The 15,884-nt window shown below is 38.7% G+C and overlaps 1 protein-coding gene across 1 annotated transcript in view; it reads left to right on the top strand.

The window, feature by feature from the left end:
- mapkapk2a (MAPK activated protein kinase 2a) overlaps window positions 1-12,445 on the top strand; it is a 36,438-nt gene extending 23,993 nt beyond the window's left edge. The window contains exons 3-10 of the mRNA XM_026168295.1: window positions 3,857-3,921; window positions 4,121-4,200; window positions 4,331-4,457; window positions 4,566-4,641; window positions 4,736-4,860; window positions 9,216-9,301; window positions 9,546-9,626; window positions 10,620-12,445. Of these exons, the coding sequence (XP_026024080.1) occupies window positions 3,857-3,921; window positions 4,121-4,200; window positions 4,331-4,457; window positions 4,566-4,641; window positions 4,736-4,860; window positions 9,216-9,301; window positions 9,546-9,626; window positions 10,620-10,763 (784 nt within the window). The 3' untranslated portion in view covers window positions 10,764-12,445. The remainder of the gene's footprint in view (window positions 1-3,856; window positions 3,922-4,120; window positions 4,201-4,330; window positions 4,458-4,565; window positions 4,642-4,735; window positions 4,861-9,215; window positions 9,302-9,545; window positions 9,627-10,619) is intronic.
- Window positions 12,446-15,884: the final 3,439 nt, after the last annotated feature.

Here is a 15,884-nt window from a genome sequence, read left to right as displayed (position 1 = left end):
AACTTTTATCGAGTGGGGGAAAAAAAGTTGGCGTTCATCCTCCAGCTTCACTGTGCTAATGTTATGCTAACATAGCTGTGTTGCTAGCAATCACGTAGCACAACATTATATACCAGGTAGTCCAGCTTCAGTAACCCTGCAAACACCACTGCTGTTTAGTTTTCTGTCTTCATTTATGTTGGAAGTGGTAGCAGAGCTGTACCTTTTAATTAGTTTCAAAAATCTCTCAGTCAGAACATGGTCTGTCAGGTTTAGGTGGAAACTAGCGAGCTAACTTCCTGTTAACTTGTAACTCCGTTAAATTTAATAAATATTGTTTTCATGGATGCCTGGATGTTAAACTTAATTGTTACACCTGTTAAAGCAGCAACGCTGATGATTTTATTAAAGATGAAAGAATTTAGACCGTTTTTAACTTTCAGTGTTCATTTGACTTTGGGATCTGAAGGGACGGAGTTTTGGACCCAGATTACTCCGCGAAGCTCCTCACTACGGCAGCCGCAATGTTCTGACAATCCATCAAGCTGTGCAGCTTACCAAAGTTGTACTAAAACATTTTTTTAACAGATTTCTGCACGCCAAAATCGGTTCGAGGTCAGTAAGCACAACCAGAATTCATACATAAGGCACACTCTCGATTTTTGAGAAAATTAAAGGATTTTAAGTGTGCCTTATAGTGTGGAAAATACGTTATACAGAAGAAAAGAATATATCGTGATATATATCGTTACCGCACATGCTTCAAATTATCGCCCGGCCCTAATGTAAGCACAAATCAAGCTCAAAGTTTGGAGGAACTTCTAGTATTTAAGTAGAGTATTGTATTGAATGCAAAAGGGCTGACCCAGACCTGGACACAGTCGGTGGCTGCCATTGTGCTCAAATGCAAAACTGAGGATTAGGTAGAGATAAATTAAACTTAATACTTTATTACTTATGGATTACATTTTTCATTAATGATACTTTCTTCTTTATTATGTCTTCATTAAAAAACGCTTAAATGGCGGGGGGAAATATAAACTTTTCAGAAGGTTGTAAGCAAGCTTAAATTAGAGTGATAACAATGTGTTCGATATGTAACAGGATTGACAGGATTTGTTGGGAACAATCAAAGTGTTGGTGAGCAGCTTGTTTTCTTTAATCCTAAACGTAAATTTATCTTTGTTTTAAAATACATAAGCCCACTCATCTTTAAGTATTTCTCGTCTATGGGCTATTATGCCAAACCATAAATCGAGTGAAATTTTCATTTGTTATATAGTTTTCAGTTTCTAGAATTGGTAAGGTAGGTAAGGTAAGATTACCTAGAACAAAGGTGAAGTGATACTCATCTCGACCTCTCTGTTGCTCTAAGCAAATTTCTGCCAGGTTAGTTATTGTAAATCACTTGTGTACAACCTTTGAAATGACCCATTTCTTCTAAATGACATTGGTACAATTTCCTTGCTTTTGTAGTTCCACTTGAAGCATTTTAAACCACCCTTCCCCCATCCCCCACTACCAACTTCAAACACGTGCACTCATTAGGTTTGCGGTTTCAATTTGTAGTCGTCGGCGTTAGTGGACCGATCTGCTTACACACTGACATGCGAAAAAATGGCGCCGCTGATGACTCATTTCCTTGAGAAAATGTGCTAGGCATGAAACGCCAATGAAGTTTTCTGATGAAGCTAAAATGATTCCTAGAAAATCACCTGTGGACAGAGAGAAACATAGTCAGGCATTTCTCTTTTCTAGATACGCTGAGTAACTGAGTCAGTGTGATGACCTACATTTTTGTTTTCTCCCGTGTTGTGTAAAAACCCAACATGTGAATATGTCAGGTCCGCAACATAATTTTGGAAATTCGGTGCTGGTCATCTCTCCTGCATGACAAACTGGAAGCGGAAGTCTGTCTGGGACTGCTGGATAAACATGTTATTTGTACAACCTTCAGCACAAACTTGGTGGTTTGAACCGTATGGCATTGTGGTTATGGGATTTCTTTAATTTCAGAGTGCTAACCACAGTTGCTACTACCACTCCTGATTGATAGAAACTTTGTTCTTAGTATTACACTCTGTTATTAGAGTTTTAGATCCTTAGAGCAAATACAAACTTGCCTTTATGATATATTCATTGAGAAAATCAGCTTTAAAAATCCAGTTTTATAACACTGTACCCTCCACATGTACATGTGAAAGACTGTAGCTTAACAAGTGTGTTACAGTTTGCTGCTGTTATGGTGTAAAATGTATGCAATTCCTCTGAGCTTTTGAAAATATTAAAAGAAGTGTGAATTCTCAGCAGAACAGATGCTTCAATAGATTCATTTACATTGATGAACCCTACTGCTTGCAGTGCAAAAGTATAAGATAAGTTTGAATAATGGCTGGATCACCTCAGAACTGGCAGTTTAACATGTTGATCTCTCACACTTTTTTTTTTTTAATCAAAATGAGTTCAATCAAACTGCTGCCCATTTTTCAGTATGCAAAATGTGAATGATTAATTTAAAGAAGTTCGAAGTGTGCTGTGGTTTAGAAGCCCTGTCCCGTGGCGTCCCCGGATCTTGCTTGCTTGCTATACATACGCACACTGCCATATACCATTAGACACACTCGGATACAAAATTGACGTTGATGATTCTACCTGAAACTCTCACAGTCATACCGTGTGCAATGAGATTAAATGAAACTTAACATCAAGCATGCTAAGTGCGAGTTTCTCATACTCATTTAAATTCAGGCTAACATTCATTAGTTTACCAGTGGTCAGCATCTGCTTACATCGACCTTTTCTTCAAGTCTTTTCACATGCATATGTCTGCGCCTCATTGGTAATACATAGTGTGGGGTGTTCCTGTGTGTTATCATAATGTGATGAGGGGCCATGGATGTGTAAGCAGTATTTTACTAAATCTGACTACAGTATAAATATAGATACTTTCAAGATGGTTCATATATAAAAGTACTCTGCATAACACGTTTTTGGAACGAAAGGGGGCATTTAAAGACCTAGTTTATCAGCTATGTTGAACACATTAACATTCTTTTTAGAGCAGTCTTTAACATTTGCGCAACACAGGGAAGCAGAAGATCAATCAACCAGCAATCTGTCTGTTAGTCATACTAGAAGTGTGTAAAAGACCATAGCAACCTACTTCTGTCTTTCACAGACTCTAGCTGGACCTAGTAGATTGCCAGTAAAATAGTAGTAATTTTTATCGTAAATTTACTTGAACTAACTTAAAAAAAAAAAACCATGCAAATTTGAATTGTTGCCATGCACACTTTGTGGTATACAAGATGAACTAGTTACATTCATGGAAGAAGGAAGTAACTGTAAGATTTAAATACCTTACAGATGGCGGATTAGATTAGTTTGCAAAAGGTGTGAGAAAAAGTCATTTTATTGGTTTCGCACACTTTTGTTGGTCAACCAACAGACCGCAGACCACCTCTACAAGGCAGAGGAAGAGAGCATCCTCTTTGCTTTGAAACGGCTTGAATGGTGTGCTGTATTTCCTACAACTAGGGCACACACCAAACCCCACATCCTGACAGCTATTTTAGCTTTTGTGCTACCCCCCCCCCCCCCCCCCCACACACACACACGTTTCAGAGGACATGTGTTTTAATGTGTTTTCGCACTGCAGTTAATTTACCAGAGTTTTTCTCTCATTTTAATTTTGTCCCAGTGAGAGCAATTTCCTCTGTCTCTATTGGTATCATTGCAACAAGCCACCATAATTGTTTGTTTGGACATCTGGTAGGGTATCACGCTGTACATGCAATAACCTGGAATCAAACATAGAAGACTGTAAAGCACGTGTATTTACTGACATAAGGCTTTTTTTTCTTTTTTTCTTTTTTAGCATGGATGGTGGCGAGCTTTTTAATCGAATCCAGTCCAGAGGAGACCAGGCCTTCACAGAGAGGGGTAATAAACCTATATTGCCCTAAAAATCCCAGCATTTCTTACTATGCTTTATGATGTGATTATGTAGAAGATTTGATTAATCATAAAGACATATGCACTCTGATACCAGCTAAATACATTCAGTCTCCATTTGTGACGCTTGACATTTGCTGACACAGTCACTTAAAATCTGTTAAACTGAACTGTCTCATCACTTCAGAGGCTTCTCACATCATGAAGAGCATAGGTGAGGCTATACAATTTCTACACGCAATCAACATCGCCCACAGAGATGTCAAGGTACGTGCTCTTTGCATTGCCTTATCATACTTATTCATAAGAAATAAACTTTTCTTTAAACTGAGGATGACTTAAAGTTACTAATGTTGTAATCTTATCTTTATGCTGGATTCCTGAATACTCCCTGCAGCCAGAGAATTTACTGTATTCCTCAAAGAGACCCCGTGCCCTGCTCAAGCTCACAGACTTTGGTTTTGCCAAGGAGACCACCTCACTTAACTCTTTAGCTACTCCTTGCTACACGCCCTACTATGTTGGTAAGAACCTGTTTGTGTTTATTACTACATTACAGCTGCTCTCATTGATAACTAGTTAAAAACATCCCTCTCTTGCCTTTTCCTTCTTTTCTTCCTTATGGCATACAGCTCCAGAGGTTCTCGGCCCAGAGAAATATGACAAGTCATGTGACATGTGGTCGTTGGGTGTCATTATGTATATCTTGTAAGTTCTTGTTTTTTTTCCTCCCTCTAATCCTTTTGTTATAGATGTCACATTCAATACGGAAGCATATAATGATGTTTTACACCTTCCACAGGCTGTGTGGATATCCTCCGTTTTATTCTAACCATGGTCTAGCCATCTCTCCTGGGATGAAGAAGAGGATCAGAAATGGTCAATATGAGTTTCCCAACCCTGAATGGTGTGATGTATCAGAGGAAGGTAAGATCATAAAAATAGACTTTGTTAATGCAATGTCGAAACTAATTTTTTTTAAACTTTATATTGACTTGTAATATTTCCTCTACCAGTCAAAGGTTTGGACACACCATATCATTAAATGGTTTTTCTTTATTTTCATGACTATTTACATTGTAGAATCTGACTGAAAGTATCAAAACTATGAATGAATACATATGGAATTCTGTAGTGAACACAAAAATGTGAAATAACTCAAAACATGTTTTATATTTTACATTATTGAAAATATGCACCCTTCGCTTTGATTACTGCTTTGCACACCTCTTGGCATTCTCTCGATGAGCTTCATGAGGTCGTCGCCTGAAATGGTTTTCCAACAGTCTTGAAGGAGTTCCCAGATATGCTGAGCACTTGTTGGCCTTTTTCCCTTCACTTTGTGGTCCATCTTATCCCAAACCATCTCAATTGGGTTTAGGTCAGGTGACTTTCTAGCCAGGCCTTTTGGCGCAGCACTCCATCACTCTCCTTCTGATAGCCCTTACACTGCCTGAAGGTGTGTTTGGGGTCATTGTCCTGTTGAAAAATAAATGATGGTGTAACACACCCAAAGAAAGATTCTAGGTCTGACCAACCGTCTCTGTCGTGGGCAAAAAGATGACAGTCAATAAAATTCTAAAAGATAATTTATTGACAAAAAAATATATCAAGAGATAAAAGATAAAACAGTCCAGTGTCCCATTTATGAATTATATAAAAAACACACAGTCCCAAGGCCAGAGCCAGCTATGCCACATGGCCAGTTGCACTCCACGTGTTGCCTGTAACAGGGTTAGAAGTTGTCCTTGGAGACCCACCACCCTGCAAGCATATAGCCAGTGGTCACTCCAGCCTCTGCAACTCTGCTACCTTTAGGCTGTGGCATATAATAGGCCCTGGCCTGCACAGAGAGACAAAACGACACTTTCACTATAGAATTCATAGCACAAAATCCATCCATCCCAAACATATCTGATTTCATCACATTACATACCTGCACAGAGAGACAAAACGACACAGCAGTGTTTGTAGTGTGGGCTATAAGTTGACCAGTGTATCAGTGCAATCAAGTACACCTGCCTCTAATTAGTCCAACCCCATTCCAGCCATTGGCTCACCAAAAATGTGACTGACACACACACACACACACACACACACACACACAAAACCACTCCCAACCCAGTGCAACTTCACACAATAATATGGAGCTGAATTAACACAGGCACATTAGTCTACCATGTTACAATGGTCCTACTAAACGCAAACCCGGTGTGATGGCATGTTGCTGGAGGATGCAGTGGTAGCCATGCTGCTTCCGTGTGTGCCTTCACTTTTGAATAAATCCCCAACAGTGTCACCAGCAGAGAACCCCCACCATCACCCCACCATCACACCACCTCCTTCATGCTTCACGGTGGGAACCATGGATGTAGAGACATCCATTCACCTTTTCTGTGTCACACAAAGACATGGCAAGTAGATCCAAAGATATCAAATTTGGACTAAAGCATGGATTTCCACTGGTCTAATGTCCATTCCTTTTGTTTCTTGGCCCAAACAAATCTCTTCTGCTTGTTGCTTTTTTTTAGTAGTTTCTTGACCATTAATTCCCGTATTCGCACAGTCTCCTCTAAACAGTTAATGTAGAGGTATGTCTGCTACTGGAACTCTGTGCATTTATCTGGGCTCTAGTTTGAGGTGCTGTTAACTTGGAATTTCTGAGGCTGGTGACTCGGACGACTTTATTTAGCAGCAGAGGTGACCCTTGGTCTTCCTTTCCTGGAGCGCTCCTCATGCGAGCCACTTTCACTCTAGCATTTGATGGTTTTTGCGACTGCACTTAGGGACACATTCAAAATTGTAGCATTTTTCCAGACTGACTGACCTTCAGTTCTTTAAGTAATGATTGACTGTCTTTACGTAGCTGATTGGTTCTTAATATGAATTCTAACAGTTGTCAAATAGGGCTGTCAGCTGTGTACAAACCTTGACTGCGCAACACAGCTGAGGTTCTCGAGCCCATTAAGAAGGCAAGAACCCCGACAAGGCACACGTGAAGTGAAAACTAGGGCTGCCACGATTAGTCGACTAGTCACGATTATGTCGACTATTAAAATCGTCGACGACTAATTTAATAGTCGACGCATCGTTTGAAGCTTTGTAAGATCACAAAGGACGCAGGAATGAGTAGTAGGATTTAAGAGTGTAATAACGGACTGAAACAGAAGATGGCAGCACTGCATGTACAAGGATGCCAGCTGCCGTTAATCCCCGAAGAAGAAGAAGCTGTGTCCCAGAATTCATAGCGCAGCCCAGCGCAGTTGTCAACAATGGCGGCAGCTAGTTAGTTTTAACTTTACTCTTATTATTCTTTCTGGGTCACAAAATAAACGTTTAACATATTTTCAGGCGAGAATGTAGCTGTGTAAACCTCAAATATCTGCTCAGTTTATCAAGACACCACATTACCCACTAGCTCGTTAGCTAGGCGGGGGCAAGGCTAACTAGAGCCATGAGAACACCGGACTCCCGGCAAATCGTTTTCAAACCCACCGCCGTCTTTCGCTAGTCAGGTTAAACATATATATAAGTCACTTAGATAACTTAAAAATGTTATTGTTTGGCTTTCTTTAGTATTTTATTTGTTCCTGAGTAAATCGGTTTGGCTGAGATTAAAGTTATAGTTTTTGCACAGCTAAAACTGTCAAGCAGACAGCTGATTATCAGAAGTGTGAGACGCTGGAGAATATACTCCGGTGTCCTGTTATATTTTAGAAAGCAAGGAGTTTATTAAACTTCACCGAAACAATCTGCAAATTTCATTAAAAATTAATAAACTACCATCTTGTCTTTATTTTTAGTTAGCACAAACACTTCAAGCTGTAAGCTAATGATAGTTATATAAGACCAGATGCTGCTGGTGCAATAAGCTGTATGCTGTACGTCCAATGGATGATGATCTGATTAGTCGACTAATCGCAAAAATAATCGGTGACTAGTCGACTATCAAAATAATCGTTTGTGGCAGCCCTAGTGAAAACCATTTCACGTGACAACATCATAAAGCTCATTGAGAGAAGGCCAAGAGTTTGTAGCACTGTCAACAAAGCAAAGGGTCGCTATTTTCAGGAATCTAAACTAAAAGTTATTCAACAATGGTTTCTTTGTTACAAAATTCCATGTATTTTGTTTCATATATTTGATGTCTTCAGTATGTATCTACTGTAGAAAGTAGTAAAAGTAAAGAAGAAGAAAAAACATTAAATGAGACTGTGTCCACACTTGTGACTGGTGGTGTATCTATATGTAAAATGGAACTATGGAGGTGCCTTATTTCTAAACAAGAAATTTCATAATGGTATCACTTTCAAGTCTTTATAAAAGATTTCACCTAAATATGACAGTCAGACTGGTCTTTACTTTATTATCAAAAATTAGAAACTTGATGTGTTTCACATCCTTTACTGTCGTTCACATTTTCTGCAATTGAAAGTGATGCATTTATTCTGTGATGGATTTTTGTTTAAAAGAGAAAATGCAAGCTGGTGTTGCTCTCTATACCTTGTAAAATGACTCTAGTTTTTGTGGAAGTTGTCGACTGATGGGTTGTACTTACTGTAATGCATTACTCAAGAAGCAGTGCAGTATTTACTGCTGATAAAGTCGTCTACTTCAGAGTGGGTTTTTTTCTTTTTAACCACAAAACAGACAAAGCAGTATATCAAAGAAAGATGAGCTCTAGTGTTTACAGTGTTTTGGTTAAGGCAGCCAAAGTATTACCATCATACCAAATCTTACACACTTTTTTTTTTTTCTCAATTCACATAACCTAATTTAGGAAATAGGCGACAGAGGTGCTTAGCACTATTGTACCACATTAAAAAGATTTGAACTTTGTGGTTGCCTGGGTCGTTGCTGTGTGGAGTTTGCATGTCATCTCTGGGCACTCTGGCTTGCTGACACAAGTTATTGGTGATCTTAAATTAACCATTTGGACTGGTGACTTGTCCAGGGCGTGGCCTGGTTAAGAACATGAATAATTTGGAAAAGTTTTCAAATATGGGATACTATGGACTCTCCCTGAACTGTTATTATATCATTACATCTGGAACAAACAGACATTCAAAATGCTAATTAGGTTTGAAAGTCAAAGGTTGCTGAGATCACATTACTCAAAGAGTTATTTTGGATTTTAAGAGTCAACTTCACTCTGACATAATTGTCTACAAAACATTCTTTTTGATTCATTTCCTTAAATCAGATTTGTAAATACATACAAAGGGTGATTTCATACAAATGTCTCTTTTATTTTTTATTAATATAATAAAATTTTTTTGCAGCGAAACAGCTGATTATGACTCTTCTAAAGACTGAGCCCACCCAAAGGTTGACCATCACAGAGTTCATGAATCATCCCTGGATCAATGTAAGCACGCAAGTTAACTTCTGCTTAAACAGCTTACTAAATTTTATTTATTTGATCTTTTATTTACCCCCTTTGGTTAAAATCATGAGTGTTTTTCACCATTTTTATATATATATATATATATATATATATATATATATATATATATATATATATATATATATATATATATATATATATATATATATATATATAAATAAAAAAGTAAGAATGAATGAATTTGCCTCTGTGTGTCATCCTAAAGCAATCAATGGAGGTTCCCCAGACCCCCCTTCACACCAGCCGGGTTCTGATGGAAGAGAAGGACGCATGGGAGGAAGTCAAGGTAAAAGATGCCTGCTTATCGTTGCACCATCCATATGTTGTCAGCTTTTATGGTGACAAATAGTCAAATAGAAAAATTACTTAATGTGAAAGTTGACACCTACTACCTGTTGCGGTTTCAGTTGTTTGATAATTGCAAAAATCCATTTACATTTAAGAGTTCTTTGGGGGGGGGGGTTTCCGTGCAAAAATAAATTGTGTTCCAAGCAAACATTTTAAATAGCTCATGGATATCAGAATCCAGAATTAAACATGGAAAGTTGTATTTTTTCGTCATTTATTTATGAATCTGAAAACACAAACTGCAAGTTTCTTGTGTAAGCAAAAACAAATGAGTACTTGATGTGCTGTACTGGGAATGCTTGCAGCTAATATACTGGAACATCTGTGCTACCTGAACCGGTGTAACCACAAGCTTCAGCGGAACTGTATTTTTTTTTTTTCTTCTTCTCTTCCTCTAACACAGTGTCTGGTGAAAATAGTTATATTAATCACATTAGTTTTCATTCATGTGAACGGAAACTTTAACAAGGAAAAAAATTGCAATGTTGTCATTGAGACTGAGCAGCTTTACCAACCCAGCGTGTGGATCTAGGGCAGTGTGTGGAAAACAAGTAGTCTACCTAAAAGGAAAAACAAATCAACTTTTGGAATCATGTCATGATTTTTGTTTATTAATCTATTATTTCTACTTGAGTGTGTTTGCAACAGGCTCACCAAGTAAAACAGATGAAGTTATCAGTAGCTTGTTGGTCTCTGGTAATTTGAATGGATTAAATATCAAAATCTGGTGTGAGGGTATTTTGTCTGTGTTGGATTTAAAAATTAAAAACTCCCAGTAGTAGCTTCACATCAAGTGCATGCCAGGCTCTGGCACCTGCTTTGCTTATTTGATAAACCAAATAGTTTAAATGTATGTCTCCCATCCATTAAAACCACAGATTTTGATAAGTAAATAAAACTAATGGCCTTGTTTTGTTTCTCAATTTAACAGGAAGAAATGACTAGTGCCTTGGCAACAATGAGGGTCGACTACGAGCAAATCAGAATTAAGACCATCGAGGACTCGACCAATCCACTGCTAATGAAAAGGAGGAAGAAGGCAAATAACGCCGTGGCTACACCTGCTGCTCACTGAAAGATGCATGCATGCCTGCCTTCACATACAAACACAGGTTGTGAAAAGGAAGCAATAAGTTGTCGACACGTGAGTCGGGTTGCATGGATTTTTCTTTCTTTTTTTTTTCTCAGTGTTTTATTTTTCATGACAAATTGTAATGTTTTGTAAGAGTGTTTGTTTTTATTACTCTACCATTTTAACAACTCGTCGCTCTGCAACAGCAGAGGGGATGTTGATCTGTGTTTTTACACCACTGAAGAGATTATGAAATTTAGAAAAGGGGAGAATGGGGAACTGACACATCCTCTTGCCTCTTCTTTCCTAAATATCAGGTTGTGTACTCACAGGGGCTCGAATGTTGGAATAGGAGATGTACGCCTTAGCATTAGCAGTAGTGATTTTACACCCCCCCACAAGCCTGCTCCAGCTCAAGCCCCAAACCTTTGAATGTTAACTCTGATGGCTAAATCCCAAAAATGAAAAAACAAAAAAACACAGACACACAAGGGAAGGTTTAGTTTTTCTTACATGCAAAATAAGCAGATGTATTTTGAACTGACAAGTGGAATGTAAAGACTCTGTCCTCGATTGTTGGAATCAGCTAGAAGTAAGCTGCTGATTCCCGGGACTCGGAGTGTGTGTCAGGTTCAGTTTGTCTTTGTGAATGTTGAACACAGGCCTATGCACTCACACAGGGGCCGTTCTGACAGAGCACCTCACTCGTGGCCCCTCTCTCCTATCTTTATCTACGCTTGTTTTTCAGGTACACAATTTTAGGGCAGAGAGGGAAGCCAGATTACAATACAGAAACTGGCCCGTCTTTCTCCTGCATGTAGCTCATAGGAGAGTTGGAGGCAGCCTATACTGTACTTTTTATGAATTCTATAAACGTTTTAGCATAGGCCTTAATGAGTACTGCTAAATCAGCAAATGGCTTTTAACTCAAACTTACCATTTGGTTCAAGCTTTTACCAATGTTTTGCTTCAGAATTTAAAACGTTGCCAGATTATATTTCAGGTTAATGCTATGCAGATGTTTTTTGTCATCAAATTACGAGTGATTTCTGTTTGTACATGTGTTGAAGAGATGTTGAGCAACTGTAGGGAGTGTTCCCGTGTTTTATGTAAGCAGTAGCATCCCCTTGGGAGTACAGAGGGCACACTGGTCATTTCCAGTTACTGTTGGTTGCACCAGGGTTAGTCAGGATATACTCAACTTGACTAATCTAGTGCAGTTCCATTATCATCTGTCAGTTCTTCACAATTCCTCGGAAACTGATAGGTTAGAAAGTACGTAGTAGCTGCTCCTCATCCTTGTGCACAGTCTGATTTACCACCAGCAAGCTGTCATCACATTCAGAGAAAGTATAATGGTCTCTCCTTCTGTAGTGTTTTGTTAATGCAACAGGACACTTCCCAGCTCACTTTGGGAATCATGGGAATATTATTGTATAATTTTGTCAGTTTAGGCCACTTCACTTTGTAAGATCACTTCCACTTTACTTGTCATATCGCACCTAGAAATTTCTTACAGGAAAAATGTTCATGAAATGTTTGTGACAATGTTTATTTTTTATTTTTTGTCCCTCTCAACACATTTTTGTAGTGGAAACACAGATGTGTCTTGGAATCTGTTCAGCTCCCGTACATTTGTCTGCTTCAGCTTTGGATTAAAAAAAACAACAACCATAAAACACCAACTTTCTCTTATCTCTTCTTTTAAAGAAAAAAACAGGATCTGTGTGTGAATGCCTGTGTTTCTGTATAGTATGGATTCAAGATCTCATCACAAAGCCAAGACTTTGAGCTCTAAAACCCTTTTCCGGTGCCCTCAAAGTAAAACTGAAAGTCTTGCACTTCAAGTCTGTTTTGTTGTATAACTGAAATTTTATGAAATTCAATAAATACGGGGGAAAAAAAAAATATATATATATATATATATAAAATATCTTCCTCATATTTGACCTATGCCTCCACATTCAGGGAATTTTTCAACTGAAACACTTGTCGGTTATGATTCAGGTTCTTGTGTCGATTTGGGAATTGTGGCTTTCAGCCGAAGTGCACAGACTCAACTCGTGACCAGTTTGTATCATCCCTGCTAGAATGAGTGACTCCTGGAATATACGCATTTGCGTAGCAAAACAGCACAGTGGCATTGAGTCAACACAGACATTTGCCAACAGTGGGGTGTTTAGAGCAGTTTCCCGCTAGTGCATATGGTTCAGGTGCAAGGCAACTGTAGACTTTGAGCTTCCAGCTCTGAGTGTGACGAAACCCACAGTCATCTCTGTAAGACGTGTGTCTCTGCCAGGTAAGTGAGAGAGGGGGTAAATTGGGCCCCAGGGGAGTCCCTTGTAATAGTAGTCCTGTGGAGATTCAACCCCTCACTACAAATGCATCAGAACCTTAGGGCGCCCACTCGGCATGCTTTTCACAAAAGACGGGTCCCCGGACTCTTTCTGCGGTCTGGGTGGGTAGAGATGAGCAGCATTGTAAAATGTCATCACTATATGTACATGTTTTCTAAAGTAATATTCTCAGCAGCTGATGTGATTTGTGATAAATGCGATCAGAGGAAGTTGGTTTAGATGCTTGTTTTTTTTCCCCCCTCATCAATTTAAAAACAAGTGATTAAATAATTTTTCCTGGTCTGGAAACTGTCAGCAAGTTGGCCTCCAATATGTTATTGTTGTGTTCACTGTTTTTAAAAGGTGTGGGGAAATGTAGAGGATGGAGACTTCTCAGCTGAGCTGGTGACACACAGCTCAGAGTTCTTTGAAGTGGCATGCCATCCTGATTCTCACACACAAACACACATCCTCTTGTACGTGCCGGCTCTGACTTGACCTGCTGCAGACAGTAGAGCCGTAGATGCGGCACATTACCTCAGCAAGAAACCCGCAGCACAGAGTAAACCAGACATGAAATGGAATCCTTGTGTTGTCAGTTTAGCATGTACAGTGGCTTATCTTTCACATGTGATGGAAATCCACATCATCTTACTGTCAAGAACAGCCCAGCGTGCATGTTGTGGTTAGTGCGGTTGCTTTGATTACGTTTTTCTGATAAATTTTCTTTAGGTCCCTGTAACAAAGGTGTGCTTCTTGATCTTTAAAGCTGAGTTGCACAAGGAAGTGTCACTATACATTTAGTATAGTGCAAGTTATAAATACTGGAAAGCAAAGTGAGGGGCCTTTCTAGAAATAATACAATGGATGGCTTTTGATTTCTCAGTTGCTACCCAAAGAACTTGTTTTTGTTTTTAAGAAAAGCTGCTTTTTTTTTCTTGGTTTCAAGCTTTAATAAATAAATTATTTTGGAGAACAGCTTATGAATTCAGGCTCTCAGTGGCTCCTATGTAATTCTCAGACTATGAGACCTGAGCTGATGGCAGTCAGACCACCTGTTGCTGGATTGTTTTTCAAGATTGTTCTCTGTGAATGAGGCTGCATGTTTAGGCTCATTGTGGTGCTACAAAATGAATTTGGCAGCTATCAGATGCCTCATTAATATTAATAATAGTAATAATAAGTCATAGTTATTGTTATTATTAACAGTTTTTGTGCTAATATTCTGCCATGAAGCATCATTTTCACAGATGCATGCGTGTCTGATTTTGTTGACGGAAATATAAACAAAAAAAGTCTTTCACTCATCTGTTTCATGGCTCACGTGTATAGGAAAGTAACAAACAGTGCACACAGACACATATGTGTTCCGCACCCTGTTTGTTACTTTCCTATACACGTGAGCCATGATGCTTTTAGATGTTCCCAGGTATAAATTAAAGACAAAGGGAGAGAGGGCGTTTGCTGTGGCTGCACCCAGACTGTGGAACAGTTTACCTCCTCACGTCAGACTCTCCAAAAGCCTAGAAACTTTTAAAACCGCTCTTAAAACTCACCTCTTTTCATTGGCTTTTAGAAAGGTTTAATTTATTTGTTTTATATATTTTTATTTTATTTTTATCAGCGAGGTGTTATTACGAAATTGTGTTCTATTGTATTTTTATCTGTATTTACTGTACAGCACTTTGGTCAGCCTTGGTTGTTTTTAAATGTGCTCTATAAATAAACTTGACTTGACTTGACTTGACATGAAACACTGTGATATTCATCTTATATGCAGTTATACAGTGAGTAGTTATAGTAGAATAGGATCGTACTGTGACAACCACATGCTTTGTGTGGCACTTTTGTCATTTGCAGAACATAACCTAATATGGTTATGTCCTTTTTCAGCAAGTACCCAGTTGTGCAATGTGTGGGGAACAGCTCTTAATATTGTGTTTGTGAAATCCGTCACAACATGATCAGAGCTCACACCGATGTCTTTCCAGTGAACGATGCAGAAAGGTTGCCAGGAAGAATATCCATACTGTGCCTACAAAGTGACATGTCATGCACTGTCCTTTTACTAATCGTGTCATGCCAAGAAGGTGGACTAATAACTCATAATTGAGTCTGTCACTTTCTATCTAAAGGGTATCAGTCTTTGAAGGATCTAAATTTGGTGCATGTGTGTGTAGAAATATTCTTTGCAAACATGCTGAATCTTAATTATTCTAAAAATAATGAATCATAGCTGGTCTATTTGACATCTGACTGCTGTTTCCTTTTCTTCTTGAAGATGCTTTTGTTTCCTCACATAGCTTCATGATTTCTAAACAGACTTGTACTTTTTTTTTTTTTTTTTTTTTAAATTAATAGAAAAACAGAGTTTGGTGTGGAATAATCTGACTGGCCTGTACAGAACCCTGACCTCCCTTAACCCCATCAAAATCACCTCTGAGAAAATATTGAACAGAAATTGCAAGTCAAGCCTCTTGTCCAACACCACTGTTGGGGGGTGGGCAATCATTCCCAGTGACACATTCCAAAATGTCATAGAAAGCCTTCCCAGAAGAGCGGAAGACATCATAGGTGCTCTGCCTACAGATGTAGGATGGGATGTCATAAAACCTCCTGTAGGTGCAATGTGAAGGTGACCGTTTTTGTCCATATAGTGAAGCGGCAAACTGACTGAACTTTCAATATGCACTTGCAGCCTTAGAACCAGTCTTATAAGAGGTACCTTCCCTTTGATTAATTGCCTCGTGATCGAGTACCGAAACCTCTGAATAAATGTTTTTTTTTC

This window comes from Astatotilapia calliptera, chromosome 5 (assembly GCF_900246225.1).
Source record: "Astatotilapia calliptera chromosome 5, fAstCal1.2, whole genome shotgun sequence".
Lineage (NCBI taxonomy): Eukaryota > Metazoa > Chordata > Actinopteri > Cichliformes > Cichlidae > Astatotilapia > Astatotilapia calliptera.
Note: the sequence above shows the minus strand (reverse complement) of the source record. Positions and strands in the feature narration are given on the sequence as shown.